Source organism: Eubalaena glacialis, chromosome 9 (genome assembly GCF_028564815.1).
Source record: "Eubalaena glacialis isolate mEubGla1 chromosome 9, mEubGla1.1.hap2.+ XY, whole genome shotgun sequence".
Lineage (NCBI taxonomy): Eukaryota > Metazoa > Chordata > Mammalia > Artiodactyla > Balaenidae > Eubalaena > Eubalaena glacialis.
In genome coordinates this window covers 5,383,542-5,405,329 of record NC_083724.1, presented here as the reverse complement: position 1 = coordinate 5,405,329, position 21,788 = coordinate 5,383,542, and the positions used below count along the sequence as shown (strand labels likewise).

The 21,788-nt window shown below is 44.7% G+C and overlaps 1 protein-coding gene across 4 annotated transcripts in view; it reads right to left on the bottom strand.

Moving 5' to 3' along the window:
* MED27 (mediator complex subunit 27) overlaps positions 1 to 21,788 on the bottom strand; it is a 204,144-nt gene that overhangs the window by 153,854 nt on the left and 28,502 nt on the right. The window contains exon 3 of one of the 4 annotated variants that reach the window (XM_061200913.1): positions 21,160 to 21,321. The exons of the other annotated variants lie outside the window; for them this stretch is intronic. Coding sequence (XP_061056896.1) covers positions 21,250 to 21,321 — 72 coding nt within the window. The 3' untranslated portion in view covers positions 21,160 to 21,249. Of the gene's footprint in view, positions 1 to 21,159; positions 21,322 to 21,788 lie in introns of those variants that run through there. 4 annotated transcript variants of the gene reach the window in all.

Genomic DNA, 21,788 nt, shown 5'->3' with positions numbered 1-21,788 from the left:
TGCTCACGTGACCTGTTCTTTGTGTGCTCACAGAGAGAAAGCGCTCTGGTCCCTCTGCCTCTTCTAATAAGGCTATCTAATCCCATTATGGGGGCCCTACTCTCATGACCTCATCTAATTTAATCACCTTAAAGGCCCCACCCCCTAATACAATCACATTGCGGTAACATTAGGGCTTCAACATATGACATTTGGGGGGGATATAAACATTCAGTGCATAAAATGGTCCATCTGTTCAAGATGGCACAGGCCTGGTGAGTGCCTGGCCAGGTGCTCCACCATTATTCCAAGAAGCAGGGCTGTGTGCACTGGCACCAGAGCCATGCTTAGTCTTGGGGACAGCATCCCTCCACCCCCTCACTAGAGCACTGCTGGCCTTCCCCTCTCCCAGCACAAGGGTAGGGGCTCTAATTTTAATGGAGTCACTGCTTCTTTGAAAAGTTCAGCTTTTAACACTGCAATCACCCCCCCCCACATACTCATGCCCTCAACTATCACTCTGGAAAAGCTAACTGCTGATAGCCAAAATAAGAAGAAAGCTCCACTGAGAAAGAGGTTTTAAAAGAGCTTGTAGGTAAAAGAGGGGGAAAAGGTCAGTCTTTTCTTCTCAAGAATTCAGTGTTTTATCATCTCTCTTTGCTGCTACATAATGAAATATTAGCATCAGACAGATCCTCTCAGAGGGCATACGAGGGAACCAGAGACATATTACTCTATTGCAAATCAGCCAGGTGCAAGTGTCTGCACAAATTTCTTAGAATCGTGCAATGAAAAAGAGACCTTTCATGGAAAATATGAGCCCATTACATCAAAACGTGCTTTTTAAAATACTCAGATGTTGGAAACCTATGTGTAATAGAAGGCAAAATGTATCCAAAACAGGAGCCAGAGGTCTTCTTGTTGCACATGGTAGAATGAACAGTCATGTTCCCTATACTATACTCCCTCCCCAAACCACAAAAACAACAGCAAATAAATAAACAGGGGGTGTTAAGTCCCAAGGATAAAGAGAATAGGAGAGGAGATGACAACAGAAAAGAGGTCAACTAAACCGTAGAATATAGAAAGCACATGGACCAGCAAGACCTCAGCAGAGAGCAGTACTTGAAACCTACCCTGGCTGGCGGGAGGTGGGAGGGAGAGGGGAACAGGGTTAGGGAGGTTGGGAGGGTAGAGTAAGTCAATGAAGAGCAAAGTGAACTAGACTGTAGAATTTCCAAAGACTAAGGAAGTGGAGGCACCCAGTATGGTGGAAGGCCAGTGGGGTGGGAATAAAAACAAGGAGTATCCGTTAAGTCTTTTGTAAACATGGATCCCTACTCCCATCAGAAGCCAGGACAGGCTGACCTAGAGAGTCTCAGAGACAACTGAAGACAGGGGGACAAGTCTGCACTCTGAAGGGCGAGACAGCCTCCCACCCCCAGCCTTCACAACAATCGTAGTTCACTATATGGCTCGGCTGTGAACAACACTTCATAGTCATGACAGTATAAAAACTGAGTATCAGTTAAAGCAAACTGATGGGGAGAAGGTGGGATACGAGAGTTAAATCTGTCTTCCATCGTGGAGTCAAAAGATGACATCTAAAATAGTAGTCTAAGCAAGTTGTTAAGAAACAATGTAGGCAAGTATCCAAAGAAACAACTGAAAGAGTTCAAAGGAGTTCCCTTCAGGGAGTGGCAGGCGGAACAGTCAGACAAAGGACGAATGCTTTTGTTACAAATCTTGTAGGATTACTTATTCACCTTTTTGTATGCCTTTGATGAAAATAAAAACTATGATAGAAAACAAAAAGTAGAGCTTCAAAGTTAAGCAGGTCCTGAAAATGTAAGCCCCTGCACACTACAAAATGCGCGTCATCACCTGGGGACTATTAGTTTACTATAGTAACACTTAATTTTATTTCAAGTTTTACTGCGACAGTTAAAGGTTTTTATAACAGCAGATGCCTTCCCTCCCACACATCAATTAATTTGCAAATTCTCTCAGGTTGCAGAAATAATGAGGTGCAGAAAGCTTTTTTCCTCTGGCGAGCGCCGCCATCAGAAGGTAGATGCGGTGGGCGAGGTGGTGACTGCGATGTTAGCTGCAAGCCAGAGCAGACTGGGCTCCGGAGGACGCTCTGCCATTAGCCCGCCAGCCCCGAGGACCCGTCCCTGGCCTCAAATCAAGAGAAAGAACATAACGGCAACCACCATGAAAAATGGAAAAACAGGGGGAAAATTCTAGAGACACGCAAGGGAGTGAGAGACAGTCTCTGCCTCATGAAATAAAATCATGGTTTTTATGCTCCTTTTTATAGGTTCTCATTCGGTGTTTACCATGAAAGCAAACTTTTTGAAAAGAAATGATGAGGCACTCGCGGTTCAACTTTGGACTGTGATTTGGGAAAACCACCTATCAAGCCCACACATTTGATTTCTTTTCTTTTATTCTTTCTGAAAGAGCTGAACCGAAGTTGTTTCAAAACACAGGGTTGAAAATAGTTATACCGCTTCTGGCTCTGCCAAAGAACTGTCTCTTTTCTCACGTTCACTAAATCTCTCTCTTTTTTTTAATGACCCAAATGATAAGATGAACAAGAAGACACTTTATCATTTTCACCTACGCAAGTAACATTTTGTACAGAACGAGGCGTCAACTGTAGATCTTAACACCTTGAGGAGCTGAGGGGGCTCACGAGGCAGAGCCCGTCGGTAGGAATGCAAACACCCCCATCACCAGCGTCCGTTTCCCTGGTTCCACTTGCTCTAGGAAAGCCCTCGTTGCCACCCAGCCGCCCTCTTGGCATCTTGTCCCCCCTCCCGAAGCCTTGAGTCAAGCCCCTCTCCTCATGGGCAGCGCCTGGCACTGCAGCCCACGCTGAGCCGTCTTTCTGGTCTGTGATAAATGGTCTGAGTGTGAAGAAGCATTTCAGAAGGCTTCCTGCTTTGAGCACTCACCTTTACAGCAAATTAAATAGGTGTCTACAGCAGCCTGACAGATAGCAAACACACATTTTCTCCTTCACAACTGATCCTGTCCGGAAGTAAACTATCACGCAAATATTTTTCATTCCCCACCAGCCAAAAGCAATCTCATGCACGGCGTTTGTCCCTCTGAACACATCACTCTATTAAGAATGCCCATCAGAGCCTCTGGAGTTTGAGGACAATAATTTTCTTTACACGCTTGTGAAAGCAATCCGAAGTTCCCCTGACATTTTCTGACCTGGCATTGTCTGTAAAGGGCACAGGTTAACAACGTTTAAGAAAAGATCACATACGATATATAAATCATGAAGATTCCCAGGACATTGTTTGGTCCAGGACTTCAGATTCAATACCATTATTATCAAGAAAAGAAACTGCTTTTCCTTCCACTTGCACACCATACTGGGCTCCAAAAGCACCATTAAAATGCCAACAAAGGCATTTTCGGATCTACAATCATTTGACATTTTTGCTAAGGAAATTCAAATTTGAAAAACTTTGGTAAATTTAGAGTCTTGTGAAGTACCACCCGCCTCCCCTTCCACTCCCCTAAAAAGGGCAAGAAAATTCATCATCAAAGGTTACCCCTCCCTCGAATGTCATCAGAGTGTGATATTTCAGCACATACATTTGTGTATATAAATCTCCAACTGTTCTGAGATCTCCACCATCGCTGGCATAACCGGATGAGTTAATAATGGAACGGCTGCCTTCCTAAACTCCTTTTTATTTTCTCTTCATTTCTGTTGGTGTAACTTAGACCCCCGGTGCTCTGTGCAAGTCTCTGGATTCTATTTGGCCTAAATGTAAGAGGAAGACACCTTCCTTCCTTCCCCTACCAGCCCCCCTCTCCCCATTCAAGAATCCAAGGACATTCATAACTTGGTGATTAAAAATACACTATTTTTATTTCAAAAATTCAATCATAACACATTCCCTTCTTTAAAAATTTTATAGCATCTACACTTTCAATTTGGGACTTCTCATTCATGCTAGGTGAGCCTCTTATGTTCTATATTAAATGCAAGGCATGTGTGATCAGTACTATTAATAATATAACAGTGCCAATCTCAGAAGCAGCAACACAGCACTGACACACAGCCCCTCTGAAGAGATGTGGAATCGTGAGTACCACTGCAATATTATTAAACACATGGGAATAGAGAAAGCGCCTTACTGCTCTGCCCTTCCCCAGCTAAAGAATCAGGAGGAATTTTTCCTTTCTTTCCCAAAGGCATAACATACCATTAGCTCTCATAAATATAAACAGATCTGAAACAAAAACAAGGGATTACCTTTATTAGATTCAAGGAAGAAAGGGAAGGTGAGTTTTGAAGTATTCATGGACAAATCAAGATTATAAATTCATCAAAGTGTATCAGACTCAAGGATTTAAGGTCACTAAAGTCACCTTTTATGATTATGACAATAAAATGAACCCCAGTTCTCACTTCTTCAAGAACCAGTTTCCTAACAAAGCTTGCCCTTCACTTTGATATCATCACAGTGCTCTGTCCAAGGATGCAACTTGGGAAATGTTCTCTAGAGACGTCTGTAGAAGAATCCAAGGTATACCTCACTCCCAGGTCCGAAAGAAGGCTATAAATGAGCACATGGTGGAGAACAGAATCTCAAAGTGATAGCTTGGGTTTCTGACATGTTATCATGAAAATATTTAACAGCACCCTCCTTGTTTCCTCAGCAATCCCATGTACTAGTTAACTTAGGGATGGTTCCTCCCTTTGCATGCAGTGGATTCAGGCAGAGTTCCTAACTGGGCACTGTCTGTGGCCATCACCCTTCTCCTGTCTGGCTATGAGCAAAGGTCAACGAGAAAGAGACTCAAGGTAGGAGGACGTTACATACAGGGTTTTGTTTTGTTTTTCATTTCATTCTTTTTTTTAAAATTCTTTATTGAAATATAGTTGATTTACAATGTCTTTATTATAAAACATCCGATTGTCGAGAGTAAAAAATGGGGACTGTTTGTGCTGAGACTTCAGCTCACAGGTATGTGAAGGTGGCCTAGTTCGTTCACAGCACGATAAATTCGCCAGAGCACGCGCACGTGCGTGCACACACACACACGTGTACACACACGCACACCTACCTCAAATGAGCAGCACAGAAACAGAAAAGACAAATCAAGACTCCTAGTCTACACAACTTATGAAACAATAACAATAGCCTCTAAGTGTCTAGTGAGTGCCAGGCATTTAATACTTACGACCCAATAAAGGAGAAGGTGTTCTCATGAACCTCACTTCACCTTTAAGGAAAGAAGCTTAGGGAGGTTAAGTTACTTGACCAAAGTCACACAGCTGATCTCAGGTCCAAATGAGCCCAACCCTGCAAGTTTAATTACTAAGCTATACTGCCTTGTCAAATAGAGTTTCACTCATCCAATAATGAATGATTAAAAAAGAATAATAATGAATGATAGTTAGAGATATGCATTGCAAATCTAGTATGCCTGGCACTGCTCTAAGTACAATACTGGGAATAAAGCAACGAACAAAGCAGACTCCCATCCTCATGGAGAGTACGTTCCAGAGGGGCATGGGAAAGACAATGAACAAAAGGAATAAGTAAAACACGCAGGATGATAAATGTCAGGAGCATGGAGAAAAATGAAGCGGGGGAGCAGATGGGGGCAGCGAGGGGGGCACAATACTCAATAGGGTGGTCAAGGAAGGCCTCTCTGAGAAGGTGCCATTTGAGCCGAGACCTGAAGGTGCAAAGGCATCTTGAGGTACCCAAGGAAACTCTGGACAGAGGAGGAGACGCAAGCACAGTCTGTCTGGCACACCCTGACGCTAAGAACCCCAGAGGGGAGCCTTTTGTGGGGCAGCTGCACGTTATACCTGCGCTGCTTCTCTCCCTCGGGCGCCCGTGGGTGGGTGAGCAGGTCTCCGGCCTCACCGTCACCACACTGACGGCTGACCCTGGCTGGTCCTCAGCCTGGGCCTCCTCTTTCTCCAGTTCCATTCGCCAGAATTCATTCCACAAGAGGAGCGCTCCTCCTGACACTGTTCATTCCACACGTCCTCCCACGCTTGCTTACACACAGGTAAAAATGTGGTCACGCACCTTTGTTTGCCCATTGGATTAGCAAAGATCTAAAGACTAGATAAAATCGAGCGCGAGGTAGAAAACACGCACTTGGTCTCTGTTGGTGGAGAGTGTAAACCGGTACAACTATCCTGAACGGCCAGTGGACAGTATCTACCAAAAGGGTAAACGCAGTTTCCTTAGGCCAGAGACTCCTCTAGAAACTTACTGGACATCTAGGCAAACACTAACACGCCAGGATATCTGCTGTGACTTTGACTAGAATAACCTAAATTATTATTATTAATAACCTAAATTCCCTCTATGGAGAGCTGGGCATGGTACCTCCACAGAGTAGACTCTGAGCAGCTGTTTAAAAAAGAATGAGTTAAGAGCAGTGAGGATGAAATACTGGTCTTTCAAAAGAATATGTCTGACAGGAATTGCAGCCGTAAATGAAGATCCCTTCATTCTTAGGAGTAGAGGGTCAGGATACAGGATATCTACTCTCCAATGCTTTAGCAAAAAATATGGTAATGACAGTACGTATAATGACAAAGATAAAGTAAATGTGGTTGAACCCAGTTAAAGAGTATACAGAGTTTAAGGCACTATTCTTTCTTATGACTTTTCTGAAAGCTGGAAATATTTTCAAAATAAAAAGTTTAAGAAAAGTGTCAAGACCATGGCCCATCATCACTAGGGGAAAGCTCTACGACACGCAGATGACCGGGAGCCCCTTCAAGAAGCAGGCATCCAGGCCGGTACCCGAAGCAGGCTGAGAAGGGGCAGGGGCAGGGGCGGAAGACCTCTCTGTGGCAATAACTAGCCCAGAGCTTCAGTCGGTCAGTTGCCACACAATCCCCTGACCCAGCCGGAGAGGCAATAACGCAAGTTCTGACATAGATGCTGGGTCAGGGGCCGTGCAGCCCACTCTCCCACCCACACATCTTCCCAGTCCAGCCCAGCAGGAGCTGACATTCTGACTGATGGCTATGAAGGACGTGCAGACTCCTCAAAAGAAAAATAAAAGAATAAACAGGATAAAAATACATTTGTGTGCTGGATTACTTAAAGTAGAAAAAGAGATATTTTGGAAACACCTGAAAAAGCCAGAGAACAAAAATATTATCTGGCTAGCATTTTTTTTTTTTTTGGGTGCACCGGGTCTTAGCTGCAGCAGGCGGGCTCCTTAGTTGTGGCATGCGAACTCTTAGTTGCGGCATGCACGTGGGATCTAGTTCCCTGACCAGGGATCGAACCCAGGCCCCCTGCATTGGGAGCACAGAGTCTTATTCACTGTGCCACCAGGGAAGTTCCCTGGATAGCATTTAATAAATAAGAACACCTCATTTTCCTAAGCATCTGGATGCACTCAGAATACAGGTCATTTGGTTTATCTGTTATTGTGTTTTAACTGTATTAGTAATTCATATGTCGTGAGTGCCAACATCCCCTGCTTATTAAGAATGAACATGTTTCAACAGTTTGGGTTTGAATCTTGGCTCTGCCCTTTATGACCTGAATGATCTTAGGCAAGTGACTTAACCTCTTTTTACCCCAACTTCAAAAACATATAATACACATAATTTCACAGGGTTGTCTGTGAAAACTAAAACAGACCATTCACTGCAGAAATATTACTGATTCTATTTCCAGGTACAGTGCTAGGTGCTAGGGATACAGCTTTGAGCCTCATGGAGCTTACAGCCTGTAAGTATAGCTAGACAATAAATAGATAACCCCCGAAACTAAAAATTCACAAACCTTTGTGACAAATGCCTCAACAAAAAAGGCCCAGTGCTGAAAGCCTAGGCCAGAAGGACATTCCCAGCAGAAGGAACAGCATGTGAAAAAGCAGAGGGAAGGGGGCGCTTGTGAAAGTGAAAGGCGAAAGTGCGTGTGAAATGTTTAATCGCAGTGCTGGAAGCAGGGGAAGCCCTCCACAAAGGGCGGCGGTAATAACAGACGCCACTAGACAAGAAGCACACCCTGACCATCGTATGCACGTAGTACTCCATTTATCGTGGAGAATGGGAAGCTTGAGTCACAAAGCAAATAAGCAGAGTTGAAATGAGTGTGATCTTAATTTACTTACTTACTTATGGGCTTACTATATATGGGGTTGCTATATTCTGATCACTTTCTGAAATGACTTTCTGACTGAGTGTTGCCTGTGGAATGAAAGCATGAACAGCAACAGCTGTGTGAGGTTTTCAAGCCCACGGTTCAGTTCTGTACCTGGGCACCAGCTCGTTCAGCCACAAATCGCCCCAGGCATCTACACAAAATAAGAGTAAGGTAGGCTTTTAGAACAGTGGTTCTAGCAGTTGAAAGACTAGTTGCTGGCATACAAAACAAACAGCAAGCCATTGAAATCCACGGAGCGGATGGTAATTCATATTTCAAAATCTGAAGCTTGGATGGTAGGGAGAACAGATGGCCATGCAATATGCAAACACATCCACAGCAACAATGGGCTCGAGCTGCCTTCGGTGGCCGAGAGCGAACTGGAGCTGCCGGGCGGTGAGGGGAAAGGACGGCGGCCTGGCCAAGAGGCTCCTGGGGACATCACAAAATGCCAACAGGCAAAACAGGCAGGGCTCTCCCCGAGCAGCTGGGCCCGGGCAGAAGAGGCATGTTTCTTGCACACAAGCTTTGGCCAAAACAGAGCGCGTTCCCACGCCAGAAGTAAGAGGAGCGTGCAGATCTCTGGATCCAGCAGTGACGTGTCACCTGTCTCACCAATACCAGCTAAATCCCGCCTGCCCCATGGATGCCACAAGCTGGGTAGTGGGAGGACGGATGAGTGACGCAACAACTAAGGTGCAAAGAATCCGCAGAAGTTATAGTCGGGAGGATGCGACCTTTCATCTGGTGCACGCTGCTACATATTTAAGAAAAAACAAAAAAAGGCCCAAAGAGAAAGTGGCTTCACCAAGGCGACACTTTCATCCATTTCTTTCACTCATTCATTTGTTCATTCAACAAATATTTATGGGCTGCTTCCTAAAATGTGCCAGGCATCTTCTAAGCCCTTGGCAAACATAAATGAAATAAACAAAGAATATGTCCTAGTAGAGAAAGACAGACAATAAGCACTTTTCTTTTTTAAAGTAAAATATACGGTGTGTTAGAAGATGAAACGCGTTATGTTTTTAACACGGGCAGGCTAGGGAGGCTGGAAGCGAGGGTGCTGCAATGTTAAATATGGTGCTTACTGAGAAGATGAATCTTGAGTAAAGATTTGAAGATGAGGATACAGACATGTGGCTATTCAGAGGAAGAACGGTCAGCCCAGAGGCCCTGAGGTGGAGATGGGAGCACACCTTGGATGTCTCGGAATCAGGAAGGAGGCTACTGGCTGGAGCAGAGACAGCAAAGGAGAGAGGAGAAGCACAGAGCTGGGAAGGGTGGTGGGAAGATCTCTCGGGGTGTGGAAGGCCACCGAAAGCACGGTGGCCTTTACTCTGGGACAGATGGGAGCCACTGCAGGGCTTGAAGCAGAGGAGTGACATGCCTGGACTTTCCTCACTAAAGGACACCCTGATTGCTGGTCAAGACTAGGCTACAGAAGCAGGGAAGAGTCACCAAGTCCAGGGCAGGCCCAGAACAAGAACATGAATGTCAACCTGGTTTAACAAGGGCTTCAGATTTAAGTGGTAATATTTTGGTCCTTTTACTTTCAACTTGGACTTCTAAATTGCAAAGAATGTCATAGACCAAAATAATTCCCCACAGAATAAAGAGTTAATGATTTTCAGATGGGAGAAGAACTTCTCAGGCTTCAAAAAAAAGTAAGAACACAAACAGAACTATTAGTAGATTTGATGTTCAAATGCTTTAACTTTCTCATCAAACCTGTCATTTACCGCGTGAGTGCACTGTGTCAGGTGCTTTGCTGACAGGCAGGAGGGCTCAGGGGCCCGCGGAGGGCACGGCTCTGGGGCCAGACTTCACCACCACCCCGCCGTGGAAGATAAGCTCTCAGCCCCCTGAAATGAGAATGATAATAATAACTGTCCATATGCCTTAGGGTTGCTGTGGGGATTAAACGTGTTAATTCAAGACAAAACCTCGCCCACTGCCTGGCACGTGCCAGTGCTCAGTAAACGTCGGCCACTGTCATTACTAGCTGCCACAGTGCAGTCCGCGTATGGGCCCCAGGCCGCCACACCGAGGGAGGAGAAGGAGGCGGGGCCTCACGGTTGCGGACACTGAGCTGAACCGCCCCCCCAGGCTGTCTGATGTCAGAGGTCACGCCGGGTCCATGTCAGCTTAGGAGGCAGGCCTCCTTCAAGCGAGTCCACCTGGAGAGTGAATGAGGACACCACTGCCCAAGGATGAAGAAAAGGAGCCAGGGGGCGGGTGTCCAACGGAGCAGAATCACGCCCCGTGTGGGCCAGGGGACACTATGACACACAACACTGGGTCCCACCTCGAAGCGGTTTCACAGGGGACACCCTTCACCTCTGTGACCGCAGGTCCATCCCTTATGAAAGGTATTACCTATGGCCTCTCTTCTGGCTCTGAAATGTCATGATTCTGTGTTTTGGATTTTTTTGTTTGCTTGTTTCCTAAGACCAGAGAAGGGGGAAAAGTATCAATAAAAAAGCAGGACAGGGCTTCCCTGGTGGCGCAGTGGTTAAGAATCTGCCTGCCAATGCAGGGGACACGGGTTCGAGCCCTGGTCTGGGAAGATCCCACATGCCGCGGAGCGACTAAGCCCGTGAGCCACAACCACTGAGCCTGCGCATCTGGAGCCTGTGCTCCGCAACAAGAGAGGCCACGAAGTGAGAGGCCCGCGCACCGCGATGAAGAGTGGCCCCTGGTCGCCCCAACTAGAGAAAGCCCTCGCACAGAAACGAAGACCCAACACAGCCAAAAAAGATAAATATAAATAAATAAATAAATTTATTAAAAAAAAAAAAAAAGCAGGACAATTTGATAAAGAGAAAACAGACAACATGTACTCCTCCCTCACAAACACTTTCTGATAGGATAAATCTCACTCACAGTACCACACCGTTATCAACCATTACACGTCACTCTTCAAGATGTTGTCAGACAGGAATTGATTCCTTGTGAGATTGCAGCTCGTCGTGCTCAGCACCAGTCCTGACACACGGGCCAGTCGACAGTAAACAAAACCAGCCCTTTCAAGCCGTCGGAGCCTCACTCTCTTCCCTGAGGCGGGGAACTGAATTATTAAAAGATGAATAGCAAGTGTCGCCACCTTTTTGCTTTATTTCCCTATGGGAGAATAGGTGAAACTACTACACGAGGTAAGAGACTGCATGGCAGGTGACTTAAGAACAGTCATTTATAAAACACAAACATATAACAGGGGGGATGGAGTGGCGGGGCAACGAGGAAAGGGGCTGAGTGAGCCGAGGTGACTCCACACACAGAGAAGGTGTCACCTGACGGGAGCCTGCCCATGCGAATGTCACGAGAAAGCTATAAACAAGGCTGCAAATCTATACGCTGGGCAGAAGTGTGACGCGGCAAACAAATACTAAGGCAGCATGTTTACTTTTAGCCGTGTCCTGATGGGGACAGACGGCAGGGCTTAACTACACCCAGACCTTTTAGCCCACTGAGATAAATCTGGATCAAGGACACGAAGGCCCCAATAAGAAGTATGAGAGGCGACGAAGTATTACACTTACTCAGCAGGTTTTCACTGCTTCCCACTGGCACGTCCCAGGCACGTGCACTCCACACTCACACTCACACACACACCAGCACACACTTCAGGACGTGCTAGGAAGGCTCCAGCAACACTTTAATTTGCCCCCTTGTTTTGCTAATTTCAGAGATAATGGATGCTTACCTTAGTCATTTTGTCTTGTGCTGAGACTGGGTGAGGGAAGGGATCTGCAGCCTTGCTCCAAAGAGCCAGGCTGCACCCGCGGCCAGGATCCAGGGCCACGGAGGTTCCAGCGTGACTCCGGGGGGTGCCACTCACGATTTATCAGCGGAGCAGTGCAAGGCAGGGACCGCATTACTCACATGACCAAACCATGGGCAGCAAAGAAGGATAAAAAGGAGGAAAGAGGGAGAACAAAATCAAGCTGAAGCAGAGGGGCAGAGAGGGGAAACACAAAAAGAACAAAAGGCAGGTCAAGAGAGGGCCGCCAACATCAGCATCCCTCAGGGCCTGACCTGGGCCATCAGTGGAGGCTGGAAGGATGCAGAGGAGGAGATGCTGACAGAGGGGAGAGGAGCGTGGCGACGAGGAGAAAGCAGCACAGACACAGTCACGGGGGAGCCAGGCTTGAGTGGGTCGAACTGAGCACACAGACGGCACTCCCTGTTCTCACATCCTCTGTCTTTCACCATCAGCTTGGTGATTCGGAGGCGAGGAGCAATTGCGTGGACGCTAAGCTTTGGAAAGAACAAGGTACGGAAAGCGTAAGGGAGCGGCACTGAATGGACATTTAACTTCTGAGAATCCAGCCTTGTGCAGGCGAGTGGCTGTACGATGCCCACAGAGCTCACCCGCGCCCCCTCCCCGCCCGGGGCTGCGGGCTCCCCTCGTGGAGTTGGCCGGCCTGCAGTGCTCCTGTGCGTGTTGACAAAGCTCTAGTTGTGAGCTGAACCCCTGCTACTGAAAAATGTGCAGCCACAGGAGCTGTGGACCAAAAAAAAAAATTATGTTTTTAAATTTTTAAATATCATGTGGCTTAAAAACTTAGGACCGAAGTCCAAATTAGTACTGTGTGGCAAGAAGAAAAGGGGGGGGGGGGCTGGGGGAGAATTCAGTCTGAAGCAATTACGTGCAAGCACATGCATAGGGTCTGGCCTATGACGGCAGCTGCCACTGACTTTCTTCTTCTCAAGAATGCAAATGATTAAGATAGATTAAATACCTACTTTGCTTAAATACTCTTGATAATGAGTTTCTTTCCTTCTTTTAAGGGTGTTTGATGTTGGCAGTTGATGGATCTTGAGTTAAATTGTTTTAATTCAAAACAGCACCATCTGTTGTTAGGATCTGCCGGCTCAAGAGAGGAGGCAAGAACACCACCGCTGAGAGCCAGCGAAGGTGAGAAGCAAATGGTGCAGATGTTGGCGCAGAGAGGCGGGTGGCGGGGTGGAGAGGGCACTGTGCGGGGAGTTCAGAGACTGCGATTCTTGCCTCAGCTCGGCCTCTGAGTGCCCATGAGATCTGGGACTCGATTTCTTCCTCTACAGAACGGGAGACTGGCTTAAAGACGGCGATGACGGTGACACTGGCAATCGTGACTGGCGGCTACGATTCTTAGTGCATGCTGTGTGCCTGGCACTGAGAGGAGAGTATTACACAAACGAACTCACCTATACCCTTTTTATACCTTGTTTAAACTCCTTATGCCCGAGAGTATGTGTACTAATGTTGTCCCCATTTCACAGCTGAGAAAATCGGACTCAGAGAGGTAAAGTCACTTGCCCAAGGTCACACAGCTAAGAGTGGGAAAGCCAAAATATGTGTCTGACTCCAGAGACTGCGCTTGTAACCACGGTACCATGCTGCCCAGCAGCCGCTTAAGAGCCTTTGAAGAGCCCTGGGATTCCCGCCCCTACAGTATCCAGAGCCCAGTGGCTACAATCTGCCTTTGCTCTGAGTCCTCACTGAAGCAAAAGCCAAGATGAGAGCTAAGCAATTCTGCTCCTGGAATCTTCGATCTGGGGGTGGACTCGGTTGCAGCCAGCAGGACTGCAAGACAGGTCTCATCTCACTGGGCTCCACTTTCAGTCCACATCTGTGACCCGAATGTTGAAGTGAGTTGTAAAAATTAACAAAACCGGAACTAGATCCAGTGGAAAATCCCCAGCATTTGATTTTTGAAAGGCTCACTAAGTATCTTCCAAGATATGCTTATTCACTTGGAACCACGGCAATGACTGTATAAAAGCGGTGACGGTGTTCCCATCAATCGTGTGGACATTACCTCGACCAAGCCTAGATATGGGAACAAATTAGGGGGGCCATCAGGTTACTTTGTGAGGGGCAAGGTAAGTTTTCTAGTATCATCTGAAGTAGGCAAATAAAAAACTCTCAGTAATAAAAGCACTACCTCCAAACAACTTGAATGTACTCTTCAGAAATCTATACAATTAAAATTAGGAGGATGAGGAGGACATCATACTCCCAAGAAAATGAGCAGATAGTACAGTGTTTCAAAAGAGAAAGGAAAAATAACAATCTATCAGAAGCTCAAGATTTAGGTGCTAGTATCACAGTTATTTTTACTGCCAGACTCTGGGCAACTCGTTTAACCTTTAAGGCTCCATTTTCCCATCTACCATCTTAAAAAAAAGGGGGTGGGGGTAGTAGGTAAAAATGTCTGCCTTCAGGAAATAATAAACTCAAAATCAGGAACACTGCATGGTGGGGTACGCTGGGGGAGCTGGAGAGGGAGGGGCTCAAGCACCTGGGCAGGAACTGTCCCCTGGCTTGGTTTCTTAAACTAGGAGTAGGTACACAAGTATTCACTTTCTTATTATTTATGCATTTCAGTATGAATAGCTTCATATTTTACATATAAAATCTGGCATAATTTCAAAAAGAAAAAACTCTTCTGATTGCCCTAATGTGGAGAGCAAATGAAAATATATTCTATCAGAAAACAGTAAACGATGGCTTCGATTAAAATTTAAGTTAACAGGTTTAAAAAGGAATTCTAATGGTCAATACCGTAATTTATGATTCAGGAAAAAGAGTCTTGGCGTGAGAGAACCAACATTCGACAGCACAGTGGACAGATATCAATAAGATAAATGAGAAACCATCCAACCGAAAGAGGGGCCAAAGCATGAACGAGCAAAGTGCAAACGAAGACACACAAATACCACTTCCTCCTGGGGAGCTGGCAGAGCTCTTCTTCCGTTAATATCCGGTATTGACAAAAATCACGGGAAATGGCATCTGCACACACTGTGGTCCAGGGTGTAAGCTGGGACTTATTTTCTTCCTCATAATTGCTATAATTTCCAAATTTCTGTAATAAACCTGTAACTTTCATCCTTTAAAATGTAATTTTTTAAGTGACTCATGAGTTTACTGAAAGGAAAAAAGAAAAAAAGGACAAAGGGTGGACAGAGAGCCAGGAGAAGGGAAGGAGGGAGAAGAAGGAAAGGGGAGCCTGAGGCTTGGCTCCAGGCTCGGCAGCTGCGGGCCTGGCACAGGTCACTAGTTCTCCAGGCTCGGCAGCTGCGGGCCTGGCACAGGTCACTAGTTCTCCAGGCTCAGTTTTCTCCGCCATGAAAGAGGGACAACAATGCATATGTCAGAGTTGCTTCTAGGGTGAGAAATAACATAAAGCACCTAGCACAGTGTCTGAGAGTTTACAGGTGCACAACGAATGCTCTTTTTATTATTACTCCTATTTCTCACGGCCGCCACTTCTTCAGGGGTCTTTCATCAGAAACCCTGGAGGGAGAAGGGGCCGGTGCCCAGGAGGTCTGTCCTCAGGGGCGATGAGAGAGGCGGGAGGATGATGCAGGCTTCCCCCCATCCCCAGGGTGGCTGGTCTATTGGCAGCCTGTCTGCCCACTGCACCGCATTTTTAGTTTGCAAGCTAACGTTGCTTCTAATTATCTGCTTTGCAGTTGGATCTGCTGACCTCGCATCTGAAGGACAATCCTGTATCTGCTTAAATGATCAAAAACAGTGCACATTTTACCCACAAAGTCCATGGTTGGAAAATTACCTGTAGAACTGAGTCAAAATGAAGACACTCATTTAATTTGTTTCATTTCTGGTCAGTTTTCATTTAACAAGGAGCATGCCATTAACAAGGCAAAAATAAAATTTATTTAATCCAGTGGAAATGCATTAAAAACAGGGAAAGGTTTTAATCAAATTCAGTGGAAATGCATTAAAAACGGAAAGGTTTTAATCGAAAGTGTTATCTCACGCCACACACCAAAAGTAATTTTAGATCGATTAAAGTTAAAAGTATGAAATCAAGTCACAGAAAAACATGGGAAAAACAAGATGTGACCATCTCACAACTACTTTCTTCGTTTAAAAGAGACATGAGACAAAAAGAAAAAGACCAACAGATTTGACTAAATAAATACTTTAAAACTTCTGTGGGTTAAAGAAATACACATATAACAAAATCTAAGGCAAGCAACAAATTGGGAAGAATATATACAAAAGCAAAAAACCTTAATAGTAATAATGTTAAAGAAAAACAATGAAAAATATTTGCACAAAGTATGCCAAGATATGTGTTCAAGAATATTCCCTACAGCATATTTTTAAGTATAAAATAACTAGGCAACCTGTCTGTCAATATGAGAAAGTAAAATATAGTGGCTATATCCATATAGTGGAATAGCATATGTATGGTGTACATACATATGATCTATATGATATATTACTGAATGAAAGAGAATTATAAGATGTTTAGTAAGATCCACTTTTGTTGTTGTTAGTTACACACACACACACACAGGGAAAGGTCCTAGAGAACTATTCATCAAGCTGTTAATAGTGGTTATATTAAAAAAAAAAAAAAAAGTGGTTACATCTGAGTGGTAGGGGGAAAAGGGTGGGAGGGAACCCCACCCTAGCCATTCACTTTTTACTTTTTAGACCTCTGTGCTTGTTTGTTTTACAACAAACAGATATTATAATTCCACAGAAAGCAATACTGTGGCAACCACTTCCAACTGCTTGTCAATATCCATTCTCCTTTACTTTCTTAGAAACAGAAGCCCAAGTTTTTAAACAGCAGCCACTGCTGCCCAGCCAAAAGACTATACTTCTCAGCAATCCTTGCATCTAGGTAGAGCCAAGTGTCTAAGTTCTGACCAACAAACAAAATGTTCTGGCAGGTTCTGCGAAACCTTAAAAGCTCATGATAACTGCCCTCTGCTCTTTCTTCTTCACTCCTTCTTCCAGGTTGCTGCTAGGAATGAGAATGTGATGATGGCTGGAGCTCCAGCAGCCATACCGGACAACTTGGGAATGAAAGCTATGCATGGCAAAGCAATAAGATAAACGGAACCTTGGTCCCTGACAATACGGAGCTCCCGTTATCAACCCTGGAATATTTTGAAAGGACTATGGCATCTACAGCCAAACCTGATCCTGATATAAATACATTTATATGTCTAAACTTAGCAAATTAATAGGCAACGATCTGAATTGACACATAAAGAGAAGAAAAGAAATACATCTAGGAAATAATACAGAGGTGAAAGTTCAATCTCACTACTAATTAAGGAAATAAACGAACACAGTAAGCTGCTGTGGCTCACCTATCAACTAAGTAAAGATGGGAATATTTTCGTCTTATTTTGACAATTTTTTCCAATACTCATCTTTTCACACTCTGAAATGGGCCAACTGATATTGCCATGGATTGTCAAGTGGTATAGTCATTTTGGAAAGCCAGTTGGTAATATGTACCAAGAGTGTTTTTAAAAAATCCATACCTCATATCAGACCCAGGTAAGAGTGAGCATTCTCCACCCTGACTCTCCACTGACTGCAGCTATAAAACCTGGACAGCACGTATGGGGCAGTTACCTGAGGAGTCTGAGAAGTCAACAGTAGCAGATGAATTGAGGAAGAAGACCAGAATGCAAAGTACCACTGAACCAGGGATGAGTGAACCATCTGTTTATCCTCTAGTATCCCCCAGCCTGAACTCAGTGCTGCCCCAAACTGGAAGTATGCATCTCTAGTTCTGGCTCAAAGAGTGGGAAAAGGGTCACCTAGTTCAGAGAGAGTGGACAAAATCGTCACCTGTTGGGTTTTTTTCTTCTCTCCATTCTCTCATGTCCCAGCTCCTCAGCAATCGTAGCAGTGGCAGTGACAACAGCATTAGCAGCTGCAATGGGAAACCAAAATGGCCTAAAATTTTGAGGGGAGGTAAACTTCCTTTCAATCAGAAGAGCTGTAGACCAAAGGGAGTGGAGGAACATGCCCCCACCCTTTTATTCTCTCTCTGCCCTCCCATTACTTTGTCCCAAATGCAATAGTGAGAAATACATAGCAGGGCAGGGCAAATAAAGCCCCAGCCTTCTAGCCACGGACCAGAAAGGAGAGGCCCACAGAACCAGAAAGTAAGACAGATGGCAGAAAAAGGTGTGCCTGAGGAAGCAAACTCCTAAAGTTGTTTATGAACTCCTGTACAAGCATGGGTTTGCCCCTGGAGAGCATAAAATACATTCTTACTTAACTCGACTACGGGATAGAGGATCACCAAGTCACAAACACTGAGTGGCATAAACATGAAACAGACTGGAAGAGCCACGCAAAGCCTTTGAAAACAAAACACTGAAACCACAACCCAAGGCTGATCTGAACCCGCAGTCTAAAACCCAACAGGGTCGACTGCTTGCTAAAACAAAAATATCCATACTCTCCACAGAATTTAAACAGTTTCCTAACATAATAATGAAAATGTCTAGGATACAATCCAACATTACTTGGCATATAAATGATAAGGAAAATTTCAACTCAAATAGGTAAGGTAAACATACCACTACAAGATGACAGGGATGTTGGAATTTTCTGCCAAAGGCATTAAATGGCTATTATAAAAATGCTCCAACACGTAAGGGCAAACACTCTTGAAATGAATAGAAAAATAGAAAGTCTCAACAAAGAGCAGATACAAAGAAGAGCTAAATGGAATTTTCAGAAGTGAAGAACAGAAACACACATACACATATCTTAGACCACTTGGCACCTTTGCAGTAGTTCAACTGGTAACCTATGGTTTTATAGTAAAGCCTGTCCAAATCCTGAAAAATAAAAAAATCCATACCCTTTGACCCAATAATCATACTTCAGGGGCTCTATTCTTAGAAAGTACTCCTAAGCAAAGATAAAACTTTGTGCATGAAGATGTTTATCCCATCAATATTTGTAACAGTGGTAAACTAAATGTCCAATCTAATAGGGAAATAGTATGGGAAACTATGGTACATGTCCTGAACAGAATATTATAGTTTTTAAAATTTAAATTTTCTGAATACTACAGAATAATGTTACAATATCATTAAAAAAAATTCTTGGGATATAATGGGAAACGGGGTGGGGGTAGTTTTGATTGTATATGAAGAATGAACACAACAAAGCTAAACACAAAAACAATTACCTAGGAAAAAAGACTAGAAGGAAAGAATATTAAAGTGTTAAAGGTGCTAAACTAAGTAAAGGGATTATAGATGACTTTTTTTCTTCTTTCTGCTTCTCTGTTTTTCAGATTAGGAAAATAAGCACATATTACTTTGAAAATAATAATTAACTACTTCCTGCCTCCCCCGAAATTTTCCCTATCTTGCACTCTCAACATGATCTCTCAAGATACTAAGTCACATTACAGATTTTCCAACCAAAATTATTCTCTCAGGATTGAAAAAAATGTTTCTTGAATGCAGGAATCTCAATTACTCTTGTTTCTAACCCTCCAGTCAAACCCTTGGCAAGGAAAAATATTCCTACTGCTGATGGTTAATAAGTAATGTGAAATTATTCAGAACTACTCAAATCAGAACAGTCCTCCTTATTAGGAAAAAAATTTTTAATATGACACATTTGCAAGAACACCATTCCAAAGTAGCTTGGTCTCTATGGACAATTACAGAATGTCAAGCTGTCACACAGACGCCATTAATAACTAAACTGTTCTTTTGATTCCTCCTAACTTAAAGGTCCCCACCTTCCAAACTGTCAAGCAGGCCCCTTCCTCTCCATCTGTTCTACTGTACCAGGCTTAACATGAAAGGCCAACAGCAGAACCCCTCTGGGCCCGTCATCCTGGCCCTTCAACCACATGGATAAGCCAGCCCACTCCGTGGCCACGGTCTGTCCTTCATCAGACACCTTGGTTACGGGGGAGGGGAGCAGGGATTGGCAGCATGCTGGGGTCTCATCACTCACGTTACAATTTCCAGAAGCAAAGCAGACCATTCCTAAACCACAGCAAATTAGCTGTGACTAATTTTCAGGCTAAAAAATGCACACTGGGTTTCTGCCCTTTAAGCATTGGTGTAACTGCTTAGTTAATTAGAGATGTGCTGTTAAAAGCAAACAGCACCAAAGGAGAGCACAGGGTCAACTCTGGTACCTGGGCAATTTGGTATCTTCTTCAATCTCCCTGAAATGTGAGTAAGCATAACCTTTAAGAGTAGTGGATCACCAATCAATTTTGGTGAAACAACCTTGCATGGGACACAGGAGCGTGTCCTGTAGAGGGAGGAACCTACCATGGCAGCAGGGCCTAACCATCTCACTGTGCAGAAAAAGTTACCGAGATTTATCTCAATTGATTTTACTTGCAAGGAAAACACATCATAAAACTGCAGCCTCAGCAGGACACTAAAGGTCGGTCTTGGCTTCTTGAGGGATGAACTTGATATCAATAGTTATTAGGACACATTCATACAAGATACACAGGAGAGATGGAAAGAAGATGCTGGTAATCTTACTTAATCCTGATGCGGCCCTAAATCAGGCTCTGCAGACTGTGGGAAAAATCAAGGAGAAACTTCAGTATTCCTGAGATGAGATTCTGTGTGCACGTGCTCATCTTTGGAGCCAGAACAGCAGCAAGGTGGTGATTCTAGAGCCCCATGAGGGGAGACATTGTGCAAGGGGCTGGAAGACCACCAGCGTCGATGCTTCACTGCTCCTGCACTTCTCGGTGACAAGTTAGTGCGACCCGGTCCAGTGTCCCGCAGAGAGCTAGGCCGGCCCAACCAGGAAAATATACACAGTCACAGAACGCTGAGACCTGGACAGGACCTTACAACGAGAAAGGGCTGAGAAAGAAACACAGCAATTGGAGCACTCAGCAGCTGATAACTTAATTTCCGCTCCACCAACTGTCGACAAGGCTGGTTCCCAGAACCCCACGTTACCCTAACCACACATTCAATCCTCGGGAGAAGTAGAAAATTGAAAACACTGCCAGAAAGAAATGGAGGCAATCCAAAGAGAGCAAGAAAAGGTAAAATTTCTTCAAAAGAAACCAGAGTTGGGATGTGTGTGTGTGTACACACAGGTTTTACATGGTTTTAAAATAAAGTTATTCCTTTTTCTTAAACCTAACACCACAGAGTTCTTGAGCCGAAGAAATTGGAGGAATAAAATGTTTCTTACACTGTGGAACAGGCCTGATCATATTTATTACCGATTCAACAAACATCGGGGCATTACTTGCGATGTAATACAAACGGTACTTAACTATGAATCAGGAAACAAGGGGTCCAGTCACAAGCAGGTGACATGGGAAAGCGTCCCAGAAGAGGTGAGGGCAGCTGGGCCTCTTGGGATAGGCAGGATCTGGGAAAAAGTGAGGAGAAAGGATGTTTCAGAAGAGGCACAGCATCAGCAAAAGGGAAATGTGGGATCCAAGTTGACAGAAGACTGACTAGTCTGCCTACAGGAGGGTACACGCAGGGCGACAGATGGGAGAGGCAGCCAGGGTGGCTGCGGTCGGAACGCCGGGCTAAGGAGGGCAGGGGCCACCAATGGCTCACCACCCAGGACATCGCCGTGGCAGGAAGGAGGCAGGCCGCAGGTGGCAATTTACAACCTGATTTTGGCTGCAAATGTCCAAGAAGGGAAGTCACTGCAAGAGACAGGGTCCAGGCCCTGTCATATTCATGGGGAAGAGAACACTAGGAAGTCAATATAAATTACAGATGCGGAGTATCTTCCTTTGACAGTAAAAGATACTAACAGCAACAACTGTAGCAGAATGCCTTCAAAGGACTCTTAGGTTGGATTTCTCGCCGTTTCTCTGTAGG